The following is a 23,732-nucleotide window of genomic DNA, read 5'->3' as shown; positions in this document are numbered from 1 at the left end:
TATTTATATATTTCTTGATGAATTTGGCTAAAGGTTGATCAATTTTATCTTTTCAAAGATAAAAATTCTTAGTTTCATTGATCCTTTCTATTTTTTGTTTTTTTTTGAGTCTGTTTTGTAAAGGTCTGTCTAGTCAAAGCTATGGTTTTTCTAGTAGTCATGTATGGATGTGAGAGTTGGACTATAAATAAAGCTGAGTGCCAAAGAGTTGATGCTTTTGAACTGTGGTGTTGGAAAAGACTCTTGAGAGTCCGTTGGACTGCAAGGAGATCCAATCAGTCCATCCTAAAGGAAATCAGTCCTGGGTGTTCATTGGAAGGACTGATGCTGAAGCTGAAACTCCCAATACCTTTGCCACCTGATGTGAAGAACTGACTCATTGGAAAAGACCCTGAGGCTGGGAAAGACTGAAGGCAGGAGGAGAAGGGGACAGAGGATGAGATGGTTAGAGGCATCATCGACGCAATGGACATGAGTTTGAGTAGGATTTGGGAGTTGGTGATGGACAGGGAAGTCTGGTGTGCTGCAGTCCATGCAGTCACAAAGAGTCGGACATGACTGAGCAACTGAACTATTTTGTATATTTCTGCTCTAATCATTGTTTTTTTTTTCTTCTATTAATTTGGGGTTTATTCTTTTTCTATTCTTTAGGTATAAGGTTAGGTTGTTTGCTGAGGTTTTCTTATTTCCTGAGGTTGGCTTGTATTATTGCTATAAACCTGTCTCTTAGAATTGCTTTTTCTGTGTTTCATAGATTTTGGATTGTGTTTTCATTTTCATTAGTCTCCAGGTACTTTTTATTTCCTCTTTGATTCTTTAGTGGCTCATTGGTTGTTTAGTAGCATATTGTTTAGCTTCCATGTATTTGTGGGGTTTTCTTTCAGTTTTTTTTTCCTTATAATTGATTTCTAGACTCCTACAGTTATGATCAGAAAAGATGCTTGATATGATTTCATTCTTCTTTAAGTTATAGGAACTTGTTTTGTGGCCTAGCATGTGATATATATCCTGGCAAATGTTCCATAGGCACTTAGAAAGAATGTGTATTCTGCTGCTTTTGGTTGGAGTGTTCTATATATATGATCTATTAAGTCCATCTGGTCTAATGTATTGTTTAAGGCCAGTGTCTCCTTATTACTTTTTCTGTCTGGATGATCTGTCCATTGATTAAGTCAGGTCCTAAAGTCCCTTACTATTATCGTATTATCATTACTTTCAATCTCACTACTTTACCTTTTAGTCTTCCTTCTAGTTTTGTAAGTGGTTGATCTTTCTTCACTGTGTATGTGATTTTTTTCCTTTCATAATTTCATATTTCACTTAAAGAACTCCCTTTAACATTTCTTATAAAGTCAGTTTTGTGATGCTGAACTCTTTTTAGTTTTTGCTTGTATGTAAAACTGATCTCTCATTCAAATCTGATTGATGACTCTGCCACATAAAGTATTCTTGGTTGTAGGCTTTTTTCCCCTTTCATCCATTTAACTGTATCATGCCACCTCTCTTCTGGCCTGCAGAGTTTCTGCTGAAAAGTCAGTTGATAGCCTTATGAGAGTTCCCTTATCTATAACTAGTTGCCTTTCCCTTGATGCTTTTAATATTCTATCTTTAATTTTTTTTCCATTTTAATTTACAGTGTGTAATGTTGAGGCCCTCTCTTTGGGTTGATCTTGTTTGAGACTCTCTGTGCTTCCTGGACCTGAATGTCTATTTCCTTTCCCAGATTAAGAAAGTTTTTGGCTATTATGTCTTCAAATGTGTTCTCTTCTTTCTCTTTTATTCTGGGACCCCTATAATGTGAGTGTTGGTAAATTTAATGTTGTCCTGGAGAACAACATTAAACTCATAAACTTCTTATTGAAAACTTTTTTGCTTTTCAGCTTGAATGATTTCCATTACTCTGTCATCTAGTGTTGATCTATTCCTCTATATCATCTGTCTCCTAATTTTGCCTAATTCTGTATTTTTATTTCTATATAATTGGTAAGTTTGATACTTTCCCCAATCTTGGAGAAGTGGCCTTATGTAGGAGATCCCCTGTGGGGCCCAGCAGCATACTCATCTCTGGTCACAAGAGCTCAGTGCTCTAGGGTGCCCTCTGTGTGGGCTATGTGGGCCCTTCTACCATGGCAGGGTGACTACTGACTACCTCTTCTCCAGACTGATTGGTTGCCAGGCCCTACCAAGTATGGAGGCTGCCAACAACTGGTGGACAGGGCTGGGTCATGAGAAGGCTGGTTGCACAGCTCCAGGCAGTCCTGGAACTAGTGCCAGCCCACTGGTGGGTGGAGTAGGGTCTTGAGGGGGGCTGGCTGCAAGTCTTGGTGTCCCAGAGCTAATATCAGCCTACTTGTGGGCAAGGTTCCAGGACTGAGGGTGCTCCTGGGACTGGTGTTCATTTGCTGTTGAGTGAGGCAGTGTAATGTTGCTAGTGCTGGTCGACTGGTGGTTGGAGTTACATCTCAGGATCTCTGGCTTTGAGGGTCCCAGAGTTGCTGTTGGCTCCACTGGTGGGTGAGGCCAGGTCCCAGTGTTAATGCTGCCTCCCTGGTGGGTAAAGCCAGTTCTTGATGTGTCTGTCTGCAAGGTCCAGGATCTGGGATCTGATGTCTGCCTGATGGTGAGTGGTCCAGTTCCTGGGCCCCTCTGATGGCTAGGGCCAAATTTCTAGGTGGCTGGGAGCTGAAAGGGGTTGATGGCATCTAGTCTGCTGGTGGGTGAGGCTGTGTACCAGTGCTGGTAAGCTAGAGGGAGGGTTCTACAACAGCACTTGCTAGCACCAATGTCCTTATGGTAGAATGAGCTCCCCAAAATGGCTGTCACCAGCATTTGTGTCTCCAAGTTGAGTCCCAGTTGCCTCCTTCCTCTCTGGAAGGCTGTCTGGTATCAGTAAGTGGGTCTGACTTAGGCTCCTTTCAAATTATTGCTTCAGCCCTGGGCCTTGGAGAGTGTGAGATTTTGCATGTATCCTTTAAGAGTAAAGTCTGGTTTCCTAGAGCCTTCTGGCTCTCCCAAAAACAAGTATGCTGGCCTTTAAAGCCAAACATTCCAGGGGCTTGCCTCACTGGTTGGAGGACCTCTTGGCTGGAGAGCCTCATACAGAGCTCAGAGAGATTCCTTCAGGAGAATCTCTGCAATTGAGATTATTCTCCTTTTTGTGAGTCACTTGACTATGTAACATCTCTGTCCCTCATACATGTCTTATTGTGGTTTCTTCTTTATATCTTTAGTTGCAGAATATGTTTCTATAAGTCTTCAGGTCATTCTCATTGAGAGTTCTGTAACTATTTGTGATTTTGGTGTGCCCATGGCGGGAGGTGATCTCAGGGTTTTCCTGCTCTGCCATTTTTTAAAGGCTTGGTTAACCAATTTATAATTTTTATTATGATAAAGTCAATTATTTTAAGGTCAGTTTATCCAACTCTGTAAGACTGAATTATTAGTAGGCCGAGATGGAGCAGATTATCAGGGTAGGAGAGCAGGATAAATACATACACAAATTATATTTCAGACAGAATTTAAACAATAAGAGAATTACCAAGAGAGTGCTATACATATTTAAAAATTGCTCACCTGCAATTGGAGGGTTTTTTTAAAAAATCTAAATTTAGTATTGGTCTTGAAGAAAGTGTTGATTTTAACAGGGATATTGAGAGACACATTGGTGGCTCTGTTAGGGTACTTAATACTAGGTGAAATAACAGACAGACCCTCAAATCTCAGAGACTTAACCTAACGGAGATTACCCCTTGATTATGTGAAGTCAGATGAGAATCAGTTAGCTCCCCTTCACCTTATAGCAACACTGGCAGAAACACTTGCCTCCTCACTGGCCGTGGCAGAAGTGAGACTGCTATGAATGAGGCACACCTCTTCTTAAACTACCTGATGTGGTGGTCACTTTTCATTGGCTGATTAGAGTTACAAGGCTATGAAGTAACTATAACAGATGCTGAGAAGTGAAAAGTTTAGAGCATATTGAGGAGGCTTTGAAAACCAAGATGAAGACTTGTGTTTACTTTAATACAGGGCCTTTTGATCTTTCTGACCAGGGGAGCAGAGGTTCAGAGCTGTGTCTTAACAAGGTTATGTGACCTTCAGTCGCTAGCATTTTCTGCAAATCAAGGTCCATTATCTCCTATTGCCTGGTTTATTAAAAGCTGTTGAACTATCCTCGGTAATGACTCTGGTTTCCTTCTCACTGACCTTATTTATTGCTACCATGACGGTTAATACACCCTTGTGTGTCATTGCGTGATAAATACCATGATGGTGTAATTTATCACACAAACTGTGATGCCATTGAGGGTGCAAGTGCTACTGCTAATGCTTAGGCAAGAGGTGTGAACCGGGACTGTCTCCAGCAAACCGGGACTGGAGGTTATCCAAGAGGAGACAGTGATGGTTCTCTGCTGCCAGCCAGGCCGATCAAGCCTCCAAGCCCATGTCTTCTATAATATAGCAGCAACCCCGTCCAGCCCTTTCTTGCCCCTGATTTATATCTTTACTCAAACAAAATGTCTGAAAAGAGGCCTCACTACCGTAATCTAACCAAGTGCTTCTCTGTCTTTCCCCACTCAATCCCTTTACCCAGTTTTATTGTTTCCTTTGTACTTACCGCTTCCTGAAATTGTGTTATATTTATTCTGAAGTAGCTGTCTCTATCCCCACTAGAATGTAAGCTCCACCAGGGGAGGGACTTTGTTTTGTCCATATCCAGTGCCTTAAAGAGAGCTCGACACATGGTAGGAATTCAGTAAATCATTTTCTAATATTTGAACTGTGGTGTTGGAGAAGACTCTTGAGAGTCCCTTGGACTGCAGGGAGATCCAACCAGTCCATTCTGAAGGAGATCAGCCTTGGGATTTCTTTGGAAGGAATGATGCTAAAGCTGAAACTCCAGTACCTTGGCCATCTCATGCGAAGAGTTGACTCATTGGAAAAGACTCTGATGCTGGGAGGGATTGGGGGCAGGAGGAGAAGGGGACGACAGAGGATGAGATGGCTGGATGGCATCACCGACTCAATGGACATGACTTTGAGTGAACTCTGGGAGTTGGTGATGGACAGGGAGGCCTGGCGTGCTGCGGTTCATGGGGTCACAAAGAGTGGGACATGACTGAATGACTGAACTGAACTGAACTGAACTGAATAAGAAAATTGTCATACCTTCTACTTCACCATCAACCCCAATATCCCCTCCCAAGTCATCATTTGTGCTACTGTTGTTGCTTGTTGCTGTCTTCAGTAAGCTTGTTGCTGCTACTCTGTCTTCAGTAAGCTTGTTGCTGCTACTCTGGGAGATGCAGTTGAGACTCAAGGCTAAGTTTCCATCCTTTCTCATTTTGGAAGTTTCTTTGAATACTGTGTTCCACACCATCTCCTATCCTGCATGAAAGCATATAACTTTTAATACTGACTGAACTGTGTACTTTGTGGAGGCAGAGACTACCTCATTGAAAAAGTCCTCATGGAGACTTCCCTGGTGGTCCAGTCATTAAAAATCTGCCTTGCAATGCACGGGATGTGGGCTCAATCCTTGGTCAGGAACTAAGACCCCACATTCCCCAGAGCAACTAAGCCACTGTGCCATGACTAGAGAATCCATGCACCACGACGAAAGATCCCATATGATGCAGAAAAATAAATATTTTTTTAAAAAGTCCTCATGCATACAATACTCACAAAAGTGGTACACTACTTACTCACAGAGCTGTAAAGAGAACTGAATGAGGTAATTTTTGTAAACTTCTCAATACATAGCACATGGTGTGATCAATATAAAATATATTCTCATCAATATAAAGATTGACAAGATAATTAAAATTCTTTTTGTACTGTGTACTGTATCTTCAAAATCTATACTGTTAAACACATCTCACTTCATATGAGCCATATTTCAGGTGGTCAGTGGCTCCAGGTGGCTAATGGATGCTGTTTTGGATAGTGTAGCTGAAAACATAGAAATGGCAGATACAAAGCCATTCCTTCTGGGACTGTGGGAGAGAGGCTCAGGGAAGAGACTTGGAAGATGCATTCCTTCTCTGAAGCCTACATTAAGATCTCTTGGAGAGGAAATGGCTGTGGCCCACCTGGGTGGCAAAGGCATTTGCTGAAATTTTGTAGGCTTAGGCTGGGAGGTAAGAAAACCATGTGCTTGCATGTGGAAGAATTTGAAAGGAAATCTCCCTCTGCCATGTAAGGGCAACTGTCTGGAAAGCTGCCCTTAGGGATGCCCATGAAAACCTGCCACCCTGCTGGAGGGGGTCTGCCACTGGGTCAGCCACACACCACAGGCTGGGAAGGTGCCCATGGGCAAGGATGCTAACTGGCAGCCATACCATGGAAACAATGATAAAACCCTGGAACCAGAAAGAGAGTCCCCTCCTCTCACAGAGTTGTTTTGATACCTTTTATTAGTTCTGGTTGGCAAAAGACAGATGTTCAGAGTCCTGTTCAAGAATCACAAAGGAGGGCAAAAAGGGTAGATTTGGAGCTGAGAGCAAATAAAGTGACCATTAGCAAAAAGCATAACATATATGTATTTTTAAATTTATTTATTTTTAATTAAGGGATAATTGCTTTACAATATTAAATTGTATTGGTTTCCACCATAGATCAACATGAATTAGCACAACTTATATTATCTGCTTTATAGATGGAAGTATGATTCTCGATAGTGCCTTCTCTTACTAAGTGAAATTCCTACCATGGAATCATACTCTACTCAAACGATCAGCACTTTTTCCTGAAAGTTGCTGCTAAGAAATACATGTTACTTCCAGTAACTTGAGGATACGTTAACCTGAATACACTATCAGCTTAGTAAGTGGAGCATTCTGGTTATCAGAGGACAAAAATGGTATTTTAGTGATAGAGAAGGGAGATGGAGCAGAGTAAGACCTGGACACTAATGAGATTCAGATAAATTCCAAGGAGATGATGTAATGGACAAGAGGCTTTGCACATTTTTAAAGCTTTCTGATAGGTATTGTTGGATACGATTTTCCTTTCTTGCCTTGCCATATTCCAAGACAAACATTGAGAATTTAAAAAAATAGTAGAGTATGCCTTTGAATGAATATTTTGGATACTAAGTGCTTTACTCTAAAATTTGATTGTGAGGATAAGTTTTAGCTCTAACAGAGTAAACCTTTTTTTTTTTTTTTTTTGCATGTAGGATAAATCAGCCAGCAAAGAAAAACCTAAGACACCAGGAAGAATTTTACCACAATTGGCTACGGTAATTTACATGTACACTCCCATTGGGTTTTAGCCCTTTTTAAAATGTTATTCGTTTTCAAACTCGTAAATAAGTAACTAAAATTATGATTTTGAATTTTGTGCTCAATTTGATTATTTTCTGTTTGAGAAATTCTGAGGTGCACATAAAATAAAAAATAACTATCTTAATAAATGTAACCTATAATTTCCTACTATTCTCTACTGAATATTTGAATATTCTGGATAGAAATGTTTCCAAGGTGGTCTAGCAGAAATATTTCAGTGTTGGAATTAGGGAGTGAAGCTGGGGGTTATGTTTTGTCACTAATGACTCTGCCATCTAAGGGAGTCACTTACATCTCTGAGCCTCAGTTTCTGAGTTTGAAAGTAAGAAGGGTTATTGATTTTTGAGATGCATCTTCCAACACTGAAATTTACCATCTTTTTAAAATTTATCATTATGACCATAAATTGTCATTGTTCTGTGGAAGAGGCAGTTAACAAACATTTTCAGTTGACAAGTACTGGGAAAGATATACTTGACTGTAATAAATTTTTCCATTTAGTAGTTATATTGAATATAATGACATTCAGTGTGCTCTTGTAACTCCTGGAAGTTGAGCTTAAGTGGAGGTTCAGTGCAAATAATGTTGTTGTTTTTTTTTAAATTGTGATAAAATATGCATAACATACAACTGATCATTTAAACTGTTTTTAATCTATAGTTCATTAATATTAAGCACAGTCGTATTGTTGTACAGCCATCACCACCATCCATCTTCAGAACTCTTTTTATATTGCCAAACTGAAACTCTACCCATTAGACACTAACTCTCTGTTTTGCCCTCTCCTCAGTCCACAGCAACCAGCATTCTTTCTGTCTCTATGTATTTTCCTATTCTAGGTACCTCATGTAAGTAGAATCATACAGTATTTATCTTTTGATGTCTGGCATATTTCACTTAGTATAATACTCTCAAATTTCGTCCAAATGATTATTTTTTGAAAGATATTTTAAAAGCTGAGAACAAACTAATAAAATTGAATTTGTGTTGCTTTATACAGAAAGATTCCTGATAATTTAAGATGGAGGATGTTTTTCACTTATAAAACTTGACTTACTATTCTTAGATAAAGTAAATGAACATTTCAAAATATACATTTTAACTGAAAAATTTTTTAATAATGCCAGATTATGCTGCCAAGTTCTATAGGATTGAGACATATCTTTTCTGTGGTTCTACAAAATCTATCTTAAATTTTCTAGCTTAAAATACAGGACTTGAAATGGAATAGACACATGTTTAAAATTTGATAAATTTAAAAACAAAATTACCCTCAGTTTGTTGCATCTTGTTAGTATACAGGTTTAGAGATGTAAACTCAATTAAAATTTTCTGACTTACTAGTCAGTGGCTGAGTTGAATACTAATCCCTTCTTGTCATTGGCATATACTAGTCTGAAATGCTTTTGTTGGCTATTTAAACCTGGTTTCATGTTCTTATTTGGCCATATCTTGCATTTTTCAGCATTCTTTGAGTTTTGTGTGTTTTAGGGGAGATCATATTTTTAAGAGATTTTAAAAAGTTCACTGACAAACAACTAAGAAACTTTTATTTGAATATTAAAATTTGTTCTTGGATAAAATTTTCCAGCAGTAGTTAAAACTACTGTAGTAGTGATTTTCATTCCAGGCCTTTGTTTCTGGTGGTGATCCTTGTTGAAATCAAGGGTAACCCAGTGCTGGGGGCTCTGATCCTCTTTGAGCTGGGGACCTGATTCTAAACCTTTGTGAACATCTCACTCACCTGAAATCCTTTATGGAGCAAGATCACAGCAGAAGATTGGCAAGGTAGATGAAAGGATGGAAAAGCATTGACTTACTGTCTTAGCTTACTTTCCTATGAAAGAAGAGCTTGAAAAAAGGATTTGTGTGCAGGTAGTTTATTTAAAAGTAGCAATAAAGGATTGGGAAGAGTAAAACTAAAAGCCAGTGCAAACATGGGCTATCAAGTTCTGAATATGAAAGGAAGACACAGATTCAATTGTCAGTGCTTAAAAATAAGTACATTTTACTTTAAAGGCTGCCCATCTGGGTTTCTTGAAGAGCCGTAGGTTCTAGCAATAGTGGGTCTGTATTCTGGCATTGTAGTAGCTGGCTCGAGCTAATTAACTGTTGCATTTTTTTAAGACAGAGGTTTTCTCCCTAGGCCACAGTCCCCAAGGCCCTGTAGCGTTTCCTAGCACTGAAGCTGGGTGCTGATTAGCTATCATCACTAGCTTTACTCCCTCTTTTATGATACTTGCCAGAACTGTGTAGGTATAAGAATTTATGACCCCTGCCTTAAATGATAGAATGAACGTGTGAGTTGCCAGGGTAATCTGGTTGATAAAGTCATGAGAATAGGAAGATCCTCTGGAGCTGGAATGTAGAGGAACTCATTAGCATTGGGGTCCAGCAAGATAGAAGGCTGAAAAATCACTTGCCAATGTCTGGGGCTGAGTAAACTCTGTGGAATAAGCACCCATGTTAGGTAATAGGCACCCATATCAAACCGACAGCAGAGTGAGCACTTGCTAATGTATTCCAAATGTCACCCACCATGCCATTCACAGGCTTTAATGTGATTTGTTGTTGTGTATTTATGCCTTCTTTCAGTTCAGTTCAGTCACTCAGTCATGTCTGACTCTTTGAGATCCCATGGACTGCAACATGCCAGGCCTCCCTGTCCATCACCAACTCTCGGAGTTTACTCAAGCTCATGTCCATTGAGTTGGTGATGCCATCCAACCATCTCATCCTCTGTTGTCCCCTTCTCCTCCCACCTTCAATCTTTCCCAGCATCAGGGTCTTTTCAGAAGAGTTGGTTATTCACATCAGATGGCCAACGTATTGGAGTTTTCAGCTTCAGCATCAGTCCTTCCAATGAATATTCAGGACTGATTTCCTTTAGGTTGGACTGGTTGGATCTCCTTGCAGTTTAAGGGACTCTTAAGCATCTTCTCCAATACCACAGTTCAAAAGGATCAATTCTTTGGCGCTCAGCTTTCTTTATAGTCTGACTCTCACATCCATACATGACTACTGGAAAAACCATAGCTTTGACTAGATGGACCTTTGTTGGCAAAGTAATGTCTCACCTTTCTAATATGCTGTCTAAGTTGGTCATAACTTTTCTTCCCAGGAGCAAGCATCTTTTAATTTCATGGCTACAGTCACCATCTGCAGTGATTTTGGAGCCCCCAATAATGAAGTCTGCCACTGTTTCCCCATCTATTTGCCATGAAGTGATGGGACCAGATACCATGATCTTAGTTTTCTGAATGTTGAGTTTTACGCCAACTTTTTCACTCTCCTCTTTCACTTTCATCAAGAGGCTCTTTAATTCTTCTTCACTTTCTGCCATAAGGGTGGTGTCATCTGCATATCTGAGGTTCCTGACATTTCTCCTGGCAATCTTGATTCCAGCTTGTGCTTCATCCAGCCCAGCATTTCTCATGATGTACTCTGCATATAAGTTAAATAAGCAGGTTGACAATATACAGCCTTGACATACTTCTTTTTGTTCCATGTCTAGTTCTAATTGTTGCTTCCTAACCTGAATACAGGTTTCTCAGGAGGCAGGTCAGGTGGTCTGGTATGTCCATCTCTTTAAGAATTTTCCATATTTTTTTGTGATCCACACAATCAAAGGCTTTGGCATAGTCAATAAAGCAGAAGTAGATTTTTTTCTGGAACTCTCTTGCTTTTTTGATGATCCAGTGGATGTTGGCAATTTGATCTCTGATTCCTCTGCCTTTTCTAAAACCAGCTTGAACATCTGGAAGTTCATGGTTCATGTACTATTGAAGCCTGGGTTAGATAATTTTGAGCATTACTTTACTAGTGTGTGAGATGAGTGCAATTGTGTGGTAGTTTGAATATTCTTTGGCATTGCCTTTCTTTGGGATTGGAATGAAAACTGACCTTTTCCAGTCCTGTGGCCACTGCTGAGTTTTCCAAATTTGCTGGCATATTGAGTGCAGCACTTTCACAGCATCATCTTTTAGGATTTGAAATAGCTCAACTGGAATTCCATCACCTCCACCAGCTTTGTTCGTAGTGATGTTTCCTAAGGCCCACTAGACTTTGCATTCCAGGATGTCTGGCTCTAGGTGAGTGATCATACCATCATGATTATCTGGGTCGTGAAGATTTTTTTTGTATACTTCTGTGTATTCTTGCCACCGTTTCTTAATATCTTCTGCTTCTGTTAGGCCCATACCATTTCTGTCCTTTACTGTGCCCATCTTTGCATGAAATGTTCCCTTTGTTTCTCTAATTTTCATGAAGAGACCTCTAGTCTTTCCCATTCTATTATTTTCCTCTATTTCTTTGCATTGATCACTGAAGAAGGCTTTCTTATCTCTCCTTGCTGTTCTTTGGAACTCTGTATTTAGATACTTATATCTTTTCTTTTCTCTTTTGCCTTTCACTTCTCTTCTTTTCACAGCTATTTGTAAGGGTTCCTCAGACAGCCGTTTGGGTTTTTTGCATTTCTTTTTCTTGGGGATGGTCTTGATCCCTGCCTCCTGTACAACATCATGAACCTCTGTCCATAGTTCTTCAGGCGCTCTAAAAATCTAATCCCTTGAATCTATTTGTCACTTCCACTGTATAATCATAAGCGATTTGACTTAGGTCATACCTGAATGGTCTAATGGTTTTCCCTACTTTCTTCAATTTAAGTCTGAATTTGGCAATAAGGAATTCATGATCTGAGCTACAGTCAGCTCCCGGTCTTGTTTTTACTGATTGTACAGAGCTTCTTCAAGTTTGGCTGCAAAGAATATAAGATGTCCTAATTTGTTGGAGAAAATGTCTGTGTTTATACATTCTTATGCATTTCATGAAAAAAAAAAGCCTTTTTTCTATCTTGTTTTGTTGATGCTATCTAAAATTTCATATTTCAGGTGAGTACAAAGCCCCAGTGGCAGCAGGCAGCTCCATCGTTCCATTTGAATGTAAAGCAGGATGAAGATATTCCAGAGCAGTTTAGTGTTAAAAATGAACAGTCATATGGTAAGAACTCTAATATTCTGTCTTAGGTTTAAAGAAATTTCCTGGAGGGAAAAAAAAAATCACAACATGTAGTTAAAGCAATGAAAGTGGAAAGTTATAATTATGTTTATATCAAATGGAAAAATTTACCCCAAAAGTGTTTCCTCAGAAAATACTTGATATCATGTCTTAGTTGTTTCAGACTATTGCAAATGCTATAAAGGCTGATATTTTAGGAATTGCAATGTTTATAATAAAACTTTGAGTAACTGTTTTCAGAATTTGCCTCTGTGTCAAAGACTAATATTTTTTCTAAGGGGGATTGTAATAGGTTGTAAACATTACTTCTAAATTATTTACATTAATATTTTTATTTTGACTTATTAGATTGATTACAGTAAATGTTAACATCTTTTCCTCATAGTTCTTTAAATTTGCTAAAATAACTTTACATTCTGTGTTTATAATGATTTTAATTTTAAGAAGGTTCTATGCAAAATCGTTGAAAATTTGAGTTTATTTGCATTTATCAAAATATAAAATTAATTGAGTATTCTTGAAATAAAGCTTTCTATTATGATGACATCAAAGGAGATTGAGATTAGTTTAACTTCAAGAAAGGAAATGTGGTTACTTAAGAACTTAAAGAATGTAGTTTTTTCATTAAAAGATACTTCAGTGTTTTATTTTAACCTCTTAAACATTTTAACTTACTTTTAAAGATGACTAATTTACACTTTTTTTTTTTTTCTTAATTCAAGCTGAATACAAGGAACGCTTTGGGAAAAAGGGCAGGTTACTTGACCAGATTGATGATAGTCATGCTGGACCATCTACTTCCAGAGGAAAGAGCAAATCTCCACATAAAGAACGAGAGAACTTCAGAAGCACCCTTGTTAATGTCATCATGTAAGTTCTGTGAGCTAACCAATGTGTGTTACCCTAGTTAGAGTCCTTGGAAACTCTTTAATCTAAAATTACAAGAATTCTGTGCATCTCTAAGGATTCCTGAAAGCCTTGTTGAAATGAGGTTAGGTTATAAATAATGAAAGATTGAGCTTAACTCTATTAAGGTGTCCCATTTTTAAATATCATGAGCTGAAAAGGTATGCTGATGAGAATGATCAGTGAAATTCTGTAATAGGGGTAGAAGAGAGTTTTACTCAAGCCAAATTTAGGACTATAGTCTGGGAGATGCAGATTCAATATGCATCTGAATTCGTAGTCCTCTAGACTACAAAATGGGGGAGGCTTAAAAAGGCAAAAATCAAGAATTATATTTGGAACTGGCAAAAAGGAAGGATGCTTGTTCAGTAAGGATTGGTTGGGGTACAGAATAGTTGCATAGTTACAAGGAATTGTAGCTGACAGCTGCTGCTGCGTCGCTTCAGTCATGTCCGACTCTGTGTGACCCCACAGATGGCAGCCCACAAGGCTCCCCCATCCCTGGGATTCTCCAGGCAAGAACACTGGAGCGGGTTGCCATTTCCTTCTCTAATGCATGAAAGTGAAAAGTGAAAGTGAAATTGCTCAGTCGTGTCCAACTCTTCGTGACCCCATGGACTGCAGCCTACCAGGCTCCTCCGTCCATGGGATCTTCCAGGCAAGAGTACTGGAGTGGGGTGCCATTGCCTTCTTTGAGCATAACTGGTGGTATCCTTGAGCTTGATAACAGTTCAGAAAATACAGGTCCTCAGTTATGCGGGAATATGTCTGAAACCACATGCACCTGGCTCAGTTTTAAATGCCTGAAACAGTTACTCCATTTAGATTTTTAAATTCAGTCTTCTCTTTAAGAAATTCAGTCTTCTCTTTAATGATTAAAACAGATGTACAATGCATGTTTGGTAGGTCATAAGACAGGCTGTTGAGAGTTAGCATGAAGTTCAAGCCAAATCATGTATAAGCCAGAATGACTTCCCTGAACCTCAATATGTGAAAATTTCTTCTGTCAGGTGTCAATATTAATACTTGTTATTGGTTGAGAGAATGGGCTCAGTGGGCTTTCTGGTTTTAGGTATGGTGGTTGGTGGAAGATTTAGGGCAGTTTTTTCCCCCATCTTGTTTATTCAGGTGATGTGGTGAGTTCCCTGTAGTTGTAGATCTTTTTGTGCATAAAAGGAAGGAACTGGGGTAAAGTGATCAACAGCATGGTCAGGGCAGGGCTTGCCCAGTCTAAAGTGCAGATCTGTTTACAGAGTGCAGTACAGATGCAAGTTACCAGTTCCTCTTTGCCTGTTTTTTTTGTTGTTTTGTTTTTCCATTGCTTGGTGCTAGTTGTTCAGTAGCCCGTTTCTTTCAGTATGACTCAAGGTGCACACGTTGCCATTTGTGAACAGAGTTTAGTGACACATTACACTGTCACTCCCAGGAAAGCCCCGTTTTACTGTCTCCATGTGACATCTTACTGGCTGGATAGGCATCTTGAGGGGAGGGCAGTGGTCACTTTGTGCTACGAAAGGAAGGCAGTCTCGTGGGCTCCTGTGCAGTTAGAACCCAGGCAGGCGCCTCTGTGGAGTGGCTAGGAGTTGGCTTTTGCCAGGCACCACTGGACATTACCAGCTTGGCCCACTTATACCACCTTTTTTCAGTTAAGCTCTCTCAGATCACACAAACTGTAAAATCAACACTTCAAGCCATGGGTGGGTAGGCCTCTGGTTACAAATTCTTAGAAGCGACTCTTTCACTTCCCAGTGTCCTGGTCAAAACAGACGGTCTTTTTGACACTACGTTCCTGTGCCTGTCATTTTTGGCCCTCCCCTGGTTGAAGATAGAGCCCATTTGGGGTTGCAGCTTTATACAGGGGTGTGAATTTTCCATTTAACTCTAGCCTACAAAGTAATCTCCTGACCTACATGAACATTAAAGTCCAAGGCTCTCTCCCACAAGGGCGGCCGTAACCTCAGGGCTTGGCCGTTCTCTGCCTTATCATTCTGTCTTTTTCCTCCTGAGTATTTCCTTTTTCCTTGAGAACTTGGCTATGCATTCAAAGGAACTTTGTGACATTCAGTGTTTATAGAATTGTACAGGGAGATTTTTCAGATTATCTTTTCTGCCGAGTTGTAAGAAACAGAAGTATCTTTTTAACCATAAAACTCACGTCCATTGAGTCAGTAATGCCATCCAACCATCTCATCCTCTGTTGTCCCCTTCTTCTACCCTCAATCTTTCCCAGCATCAGGGTCTTTTCCAATGAGTCAGTTTTTCCCATCAGATGGCCAAAGTATCGGAGCTTTAGCTATCAGTCCTTCCAATGAATATTCAGGATTGATTTCCTTTAGGATTGGCTGGTTTTATCTCCTTGCTGTCCAAGGGACTCAAGAGTCTTTTCCAACACCACAGTTTGAAAGCATCTGTTCTTCGGTGCTCAGCATTCTTTGTGGTCCAACTGTCAAATCTGTACATGACTATGGAAAAATCGTAGCTTTTAGACAGTCCTTTGTCAGCAAAGTGATGTCTGTGCTTTTTAATACACTTTCTAGGTTTATCATAGCTTTTCTTCCAAGGAGCAAGCATCTTTTAATTTCATGGCTTCAGTCACCCTCTGCAGTCATTTTGGAGTCCAAGAAAATAAAGTCTGTCACTGTTTCCATTTTATTCCATCTCTTTGCTATGAAGTGATGGGACCAGATGCCATGATCTTACTTTTTTGAATGTTGAGTTTTAAGCCAGCTTTTTCACTCTCCTCTTTCATCTTCATCAAGAGGTTCTTTAGTTCCTTTTTGCTTTCTGCCATTAGGGTGGTGTCATCTGCTTACCTGAGATTGTTGATATTTCTCCTGGCAATCTTGATTCCAGCTTGTGTTTCATCCAGCCTGGTGTTTCACGTGATGTACTCAGCATATAAGTTAAATAAGCAGGGTGACAATACACAGCCTTGATGTACTGCTTTCCCAATTTGGAACTGGTCTGTTGTTCTATGTCTGGTTCTAACTGTTGCTTCTTGACCAGCATATGGGTTTCTCAGGAGGCAGGTAAGTTGGACTAATTACAATTCAGTCTGAGTTTCTGGACTTCAGTAGCATGTTTAATCCCATTATTAGTTATTGGTATTCTTATATATGTAAGCTTAATTCTAACAACTTATTTTGTATTTTTTTACTATGTGTTGCTTTATTTAATCTTTTTTATTATTTCTATTGAATCGAATTTTCTATTTTCTTCCTTTATTCCTATTGTCTTAAAAGTTATAAAATGTATTTTTATTGTTTTAGTGGTTACCCAAGCATTTGAAACCATGTATTACGGTTTATATGGGGCTTCCCAAGTGGCACATTGGTAAAGAATCCACCTGCTAATGCAGGAGATGCAGGTTTGATCCCTGGGTTCCAGAAGATCCCCAGAGGAGGAAACAGCAATCCACTCCAGTATTCTTGCCTGGGAAATAATCCCATGGACAGAGGAGCCTGGCAGGCTACAGTCCACGGGGTCACAAGACTCTGACACAGCTGAGCAACTGAGCACACACAAGTACACACACACATTGTAATTTATATTTTCTTAAGTTTAAAATGCATTTGATTCATTTTCTCCCCGAATAATACGAAAGGACTTTGGAGTACTTTAGCTTAGCTCTGAACTTTCCTTGCATTTTTCATGTGATTGCTTATTTTATTTCTACCAATAGTTCTATAATATTTTAGTTTTACCAAGTCCTTAAATTCCCCATTCTCTTTTTTTCCTAAAGTTAACACTTACTTAGATTTACTAACATGTTTTCTAGTTTTTTAGAAAATAGTCTTTGCATTCTGCTTCTTACCTCTAGGTTCATTTTCTTTCTTGCTGAAGTCCATCCCTTAGTAGCTCTTCCAGTGAGAATCTGTAGAGAGTAAACCCAAAACTTTCATTTTATAAAGGTCTCCACTAATTTTGCCTTTCTCTTGAAATGATGAGTAAGCTGGCTGCAGAGTTAAAGGATAATAGCAATTTTCCCCTACAAATCTGGAAAACATTAGATTGAAAAATATTAACATTTTCCCCATTTGGTGGTGGTGGTTTAGTTGCTAAGTAGTGTCCAACTCTTGCACCCCATGAACAGTAGCCTGCCAGGCTCCTCTGTCCATGGGATTCTCCACGCAAGAGTCCTGGAGTGGGTTGCCATTTCCTTCTCCAGGGGATCTTCCCAACCCAGGAATTGAACGTTGGTCTCCTGCATTGCAGACAGATTCTTTACCAACTGAGCTACAAGGGAAGCCTCCCCTAGCTTTATTGACAAATAAAATTAAAGCGTATGATGTGATGACTTAATATACACTGTGAAAGAATTTCTACAGTCAATTTAGCACATCCATCACCTGACATATTTAAACCCCTCCCTTTTTTTGATAAGAATCTTTAAGTTTTACTCCGTTAGCAAATTTTATTTACACAACACGGTATTTTCTATAGCCACATAATGGCATGTATTATTGTTGATGAGAAGCCTGTGTTGCTTTATTTGTTATTACTTTGCAGTCTGTGTTTGTGCAGTTTGTCTTTTCCTTTTTTTCCCCTGAATGTTATATTTTCATAGTCTTCTATACAGGCTTTAAGAAACATAGCTTTATTAAGATATAATTTATATACCATTAAACTCACCTATATTAAATGTACATTGAATGAATTTTAGTAAATTTCTATTGTTGCACAACCTTCACCAAAATCCAGTTTTAGAATACTTCTGTCATCCATAAATTCCCTTTTGCCCATTTCAATTAATCCTCTCTACCACTGGTTGCCCGAGGCAATCATTGATCTGCTTTCTATCTCTGTAGTATTATCTTTTCTAAAATTTCACATAAATCGAATTGTACAGTATGTATGTATTTGAAATCCATCTTGCTTATTGTTTGGGGCTATTATAAATGATGCTGCTATGAGTTTTGCATGCAAGTCTTTTCGTGGACATATGTTTTCACTTCTGGGTAGATACCTAGTTGTAGAAATTCTGTGTTGTGTGTTGATAGGAGGTATATGTTTAAATTAAGACAATTCTAAATTTTCTTTTGCAAATCATCATACTATTTTACATTCCCATAAGAATGAATAAAGAAGTTTCTAATCTCTCCACAGTCTTGCCCATGCTTTGTCTTGTGTTTTGTCATTCTAGTAAATGTACTGTTGTATCTTATCATGGCTTTAAGTTGTTATGTCTCTAATGACCAATAACGATGGACATCTCTTTTGTAGTTGTTTGGCATTCACATAATTTCTTTGGGGAATTGTCAATTTAAATCTTTTTGTTTTTCAATTTTAAACTTTTTGCCCATTATTAAAAATCGGGTTGTTTGTCTGATTATTGCACTGTAAGAGTTTTTTATATATTTTCTATGGAAGTTCTTTATCAGATATATCCTTTGAAACTATTTTCTTTCAGTCTGTGGTTTATCTTTTAGTTTTCCTAATGGAATTTTTTAAAAAGCAAAAGTTTAAAGTTTGAAGCTTGATTTATTGATTTTTTAATAGTTCATTCCTTTAGAGTCATATCTAAGAACCTTTTCCTATCATAATATTATAAATATTATGTTTTCTTAGATGTTTTAGCTTAACTCTAGTTTTAGTTTTGGCTCTCACATTTATATGTATGCTTTATTTCAGTATCTATGTTGTGAGGTAAGTGTTAAGGGTTTTTTTTTTTTGCATATCAATATCCAAATGTTTCAGCCCCATTGGTTGAAAAGACAGTTTTCATTAAATTGCCTTGGCACCTTTGTAAAAAACCGTTTGACTGTGTATAGGCTTCTATTTCCCTTCAACTGTCTGTGTTTACACCGCTATCGTGTTGTCTTGATCTCTATGGCTTTATATTAAGTTTTGAAATCAGGTAGTTTAATTCCACAAAATTCTCTTTCAAAATTGTTTTGGCTATTCTAGGTCTTTTGCATTTCCATGTATGTACACTTTAATATCATCTTGTCATCTTCTTTATAAAAAAAAGAAAAGCATACTGAGATATAGTAGACAATGTATTGAATCTGTAAATCAATTTTGAGAGAATTGCCATTTCGATAATATTGAGCCTTCCAGTCCATGAACATGTTATTTCCCTCTATTGATTTAGATTTTATTTAATTGCTGTCAATAGTGTCTTACATTTTTAATGTACAAATCTTAGACTTTGAAAGACTTATTCTTAAGTGCTTCTACTTCTCTTTTTGATGTGAATGAAGTTTTTTAATTTCATTTTCTGGTTGTTCTTTGTCAGTATATAGAAAAATTGACTTTTGCTTGTTAATTTTGTACCATGAGACCTTACTAGTTACTAGTTATGGAGCTTTTTAAAAGTTTCCTTAGAATTTCCTACATATCAACCATGTTCTCTGCAAATATAGATTTATTTCTTCATTTTCAGTTTAGATGTTTTTCTTTTCTTTCTCTTTCCATTTTGCTCTTGGTAGATCTTTCAGTACCTTGTTCAATAAAACTTGTGACAATGAAATTTCAAATCTTATGGGGAAAGCATTCAGTCATTCACATTTATCTATCATGTTAAATGTAGGTTTTTAAGATATTCTTTATTAGATTAAGGTAGTTTTTTGTGAGGTTTTGTCATGAGTGGGTGCTGGATTTTTGTCAAATGCTTTTTTGATGTCCATTGTGATCATCATTTGATTTTTGTTATTTTTTAAATATGGCAGTTCAGTTCAGTCAGTCTGTGACCCCATGGACTGCAGCATGCCAGGCTTCCCTGTCCATCACTCTGTCTCAGAGTTTGCTCAGACTCATGTCCATTGAGTCAGTGATGTCATCCAACCATATCATTCTCTGTTGTCCCCTTTGCCTCCTGCCTTCAGTCTTTCCCAGCATCAGGACTTTTCCCAGTAAGTCAGTTCTTCACATCAGGTGGCCAAAGTATGGGAGTTTCAGCTTCAGCATCAGTCCTTCCAATGAATATTCAGGACTGATTTCCTTTAGGATGGACTGGTTGGATCTCCTTGCAGTCCAAGGGACTCTCAAGAGTCTTCTCCAACACCATAGTTCAAAAGCATCAGTTCTTCAGTGCTCAGCCTTCTTTATGGTCCAACTCTCACATCCATACATAACTACTGGAAAAACCATAACTTTGACTAAATGGACCTTTGTCGGTAAAGTAATGTCTTTGCTTTTTAATATGCTGTCTAGGTTTGTCATAGCTTTTTTTCCAAGGAGCAAGCGTCTTTTAATTTCATGGTTGCAGTCACTATGTGCAGTGATTTTGGAGCCCAAGAAAACAAAGTCTGTCACTGTTTCCTTTACATTAATTGCTTTGTATATGTTAAAGAAATCTTGCATTTCTTTTAACTTCGTCATTGTTTATTTTTGTGTAATCCCTTTTATACATTTGTTAAACTTTTAAGGATTTTCACGTCTACAAATGAATAATATGAGACTGTACTTATCTTGTGTTGTCTTTGGCTTTGGTATCAGAGCACTACTGGCTTCTTAAAATGAGTTGGGAAGTGTTTCCAACCACTCTATTTTCCAAATGAATTTGTGTAGAATTTGCATTAGTTATTCCTTACCTGTTTGATAGAACTTATTAGTGAGACCATCTGGACCTGCACTTTTATTTGTAAAAAGGTTCAGTTCAGTTCAGTCGATCAGTCGTGTCCGACTCTTTGCGACCCCATGAATCGCAGCACGCCAGGCTTCCCTGTCCATCACCAACTCCCGGAGTTCACTCAGACTCACGTCCATCAAGTCAGTGATGCCATCCAGCCATCTCATCCTCTGTCGTCCCCTTCTCCTCCTGCCCCCAATCCCTCCCAGCATGAGTCTTTCCCAATGAGTCAACTCTTTGCATGAGGTGGCCAAAGTACTAGAGTTTCCGCTTTAGCATCATTCCCTCCAAAGAAATCCCAGGGCTGATCTCCTTCAGAATGGACTGGTTGGATCTCCTTGCAGTCCAAGGGACTCTCAAGAGTCTTCTCCAACACCACAGTTCAAAAGCATCAATTCTTCGGTGCTCAGCTTTCTTCACAGTCCAACTCTCACATCCATACATACTAATTCAATTAGTTCATTTGATATAGATCTCATCATATTTTTTATTTATTCTTGAATCATGTTTAGTACTTTTTTGCCTTTTAGGAATATTTTCTTTTTATTTAAATTGTCTAATTTGCTGGGATACAGCTGTTCAGATAACTTCCTTGTTCTTAGCCTTTGTGCTCATTTCCTCCCTTCGTACCTGTTGACTGCAAGTCCAGACCTTTTCCAGGAGTCTCTAAGGCAGATTTCAGTCTCTCCTGCATGAGTTATTGTCTCTGGTGTTTTAAATTGTTTCAACTCTTCTGTGTCTTCTTTTCATGTTCCAGAAATTTGTTGAAATAATTCCTCAACTGATGACCCTCTAGTTGCTTCACAATCATGGGCTAACATTACTACCATTTTCACAAAAAAACTTGAAAAAATAGATGTTTGTGTTACTATCTTGAATCAAAAATCTCTATTGATAAAGAGAAAAAAATATCAATTTTGTTCTTTCATTTTTGTAAAATAAAATACATCATATTTTCCCTTTAACCAGGTACAGTGTTTCTAGCATTGATTGATTTATTTCTGAAAGGGATGTTGCTTTGATGAAAAGAGCATGGCACTGTAGAAGCACTTATGGATAATTCAAATCTTTGTTTTTATATTTAATTAATGATGTGTAAAGGGGAAGTTATTTAATCTCTTTGACATTGTTTCTTCATCTATACAGTGGGAATAATTATCACTGTGCCCTGTAATAGTAGGTGTATGATTTAGAGAAAATATATGTGGAACTATTTAGGGCCTGACTAGGTGATAAGTAAAGAGCTTCTATTACTGTCTCCAGTGAGCAGAATTTTCGCCTGTGGCCACAGAAAAATAGAGTCATGGAGTGTTAGAGCTGAAAGGATCTTCATTCTGATGGCAAGAATTTCTGCAGCCTCTCTTGTTGCCGCCAGCCTCCTATCTCCTCCCCTCTCCCAACCTTGCTGCATCCTTTTAGGTCCATGTTACTCTCAAAGAGGATGAAATTTGAATGCCAGGATTCAGCAAATTAGATAAGATAAGCATTTCTGCCATTAAAAAGAAAAACAACCCAGTTATTAAGGTCATATACTTTATAGTGGCAGAATCTGAGCCCAGATGTCCTGATTCCTGAAGAACGTGATGGTCAGTAGTATCTTTTTACCATGCAAACACCAGAATAATAAGGTGATTTCTTTTGCCGTTAAAATAACCCTTCCCTTTCCAACCACAGAATATCTTGACGCTCTCACCAGTCCTTACATACGCTTATTCCCTCATTTGATAAACATTTATTACTTTGTCTTAAAAGACAAAAATCCTAAATCCTAAAGGATTTCAGTTCAGTTCAGTTCAATCACTCAGTCATGTCCGACTCTTTGCGACCCCATGAATCGCAGCACGCCAGGCCTCCCTGTCCATCACCAACTCCTGGAGTTCACTCAAACTCATGTCCATCAAGTCGGTGATGCCATCCAGCCATCTCATCCTCTGTCATCCCCTTCTCCTCCTGCCCCCAATCCCTCCCAGCATCAGAGTCTTTTCCAGTGAGTCAACTCTTTGCATGAGGTGGCCAAAGTACTGGAGTTTCAGCTTTAGCATCATTCCTTCCAAGAAATCCCAGGGCTGATCTCCTTCAGAATGGACTGGTTGGATCTCCTTGCAGTCCAAGGGACTCTCAAGAGTCTTCTCCAACACCACAGTTCAAAAGCATCAATATGTTCTTTTTATTTAAATTGTCTAATTTGCTGGCATAAAGCTGTTCAGATAACTTCCTTGTTCTTAGCCTTTGTATTCATTTCCTTCCTTGGTACCTGTTGACTGCAAGTCTTGACCTTTTTCAGGAGTCTCCTAGGCAGATTTCATTCCTAAATCTACATACTGAATTAAACTGAGACATTACCTGAGACACTGCTTGAGACATTGCCTTGACTCTTTTCTCTGGTCCATTTAATTGAAAAGAGTAAGTGTAAAGCTCACAGAATAGTGGATTCCTAGATTTTCAAAAGATAAAATAAGTCATAAGATCCATTCTGAGTACCTACTTTGGTATGATATTTAAGACAGATATTTAATAAACCACCTGTCTCCACTCACTGGACAGTTAGTGGGAAAAAGTATTTTATTACACTGTCACTAACCTGTATCCATCCCAGATGAAGTTGGGATCTGCAGCATGATACAGTCAATGATAAAGAGGATAAAGCTGTTTGAGAACAATTTATTGCTTTGAAGATATGAACATAGGAGCCCCACAGGAAGTCACAAAATGTGGATCATATCTGGTACAGATTTTGAAGTAAATTATAGCTAGAAACATTACAGTATTGTATGAACAATCAGTCAATAATAAATACATCGCAGCGTATGAACTTCTATGTCACTTGTTGCTAACTTTTAATGTGGCCCGAGAAATCTGAGAGATGGTCTTTGGAAGAATATATCTGTGTCTTTGGCAAAACTATACTCAAAGTCTTTCCCATCCATGCTTTTCTAAACCTCATTTAT

At 38.5% G+C, this 23,732-nt stretch overlaps 1 protein-coding gene across 4 annotated transcripts in view; it reads left to right on the top strand.

The window, feature by feature from the left end:
* DNAH7 (dynein axonemal heavy chain 7) overlaps nt 1–23,732 on the top strand; it is a 257,550-nt gene that overhangs the window by 14,394 nt on the left and 219,424 nt on the right. For all 4 annotated transcript variants that reach the window (XM_059874486.1, XM_025001611.2, NM_001143874.1 and 1 more), the window contains exons 3-5: nt 7,181–7,243; nt 12,179–12,287; nt 13,028–13,175. In XM_059874486.1, coding sequence (XP_059730469.1) covers nt 7,181–7,243; nt 12,179–12,287; nt 13,028–13,175 — 320 coding nt within the window. The remainder of the gene's footprint in view (nt 1–7,180; nt 7,244–12,178; nt 12,288–13,027; nt 13,176–23,732) is intronic.

This window comes from Bos taurus, chromosome 2, assembly GCF_002263795.3.
Source record: "Bos taurus isolate L1 Dominette 01449 registration number 42190680 breed Hereford chromosome 2, ARS-UCD2.0, whole genome shotgun sequence".
In the NCBI taxonomy this organism is placed as follows: domain Eukaryota; kingdom Metazoa; phylum Chordata; class Mammalia; order Artiodactyla; family Bovidae; genus Bos; species Bos taurus.
Note: the sequence above shows the minus strand (reverse complement) of the source record. Positions and strands in the feature narration are given on the sequence as shown.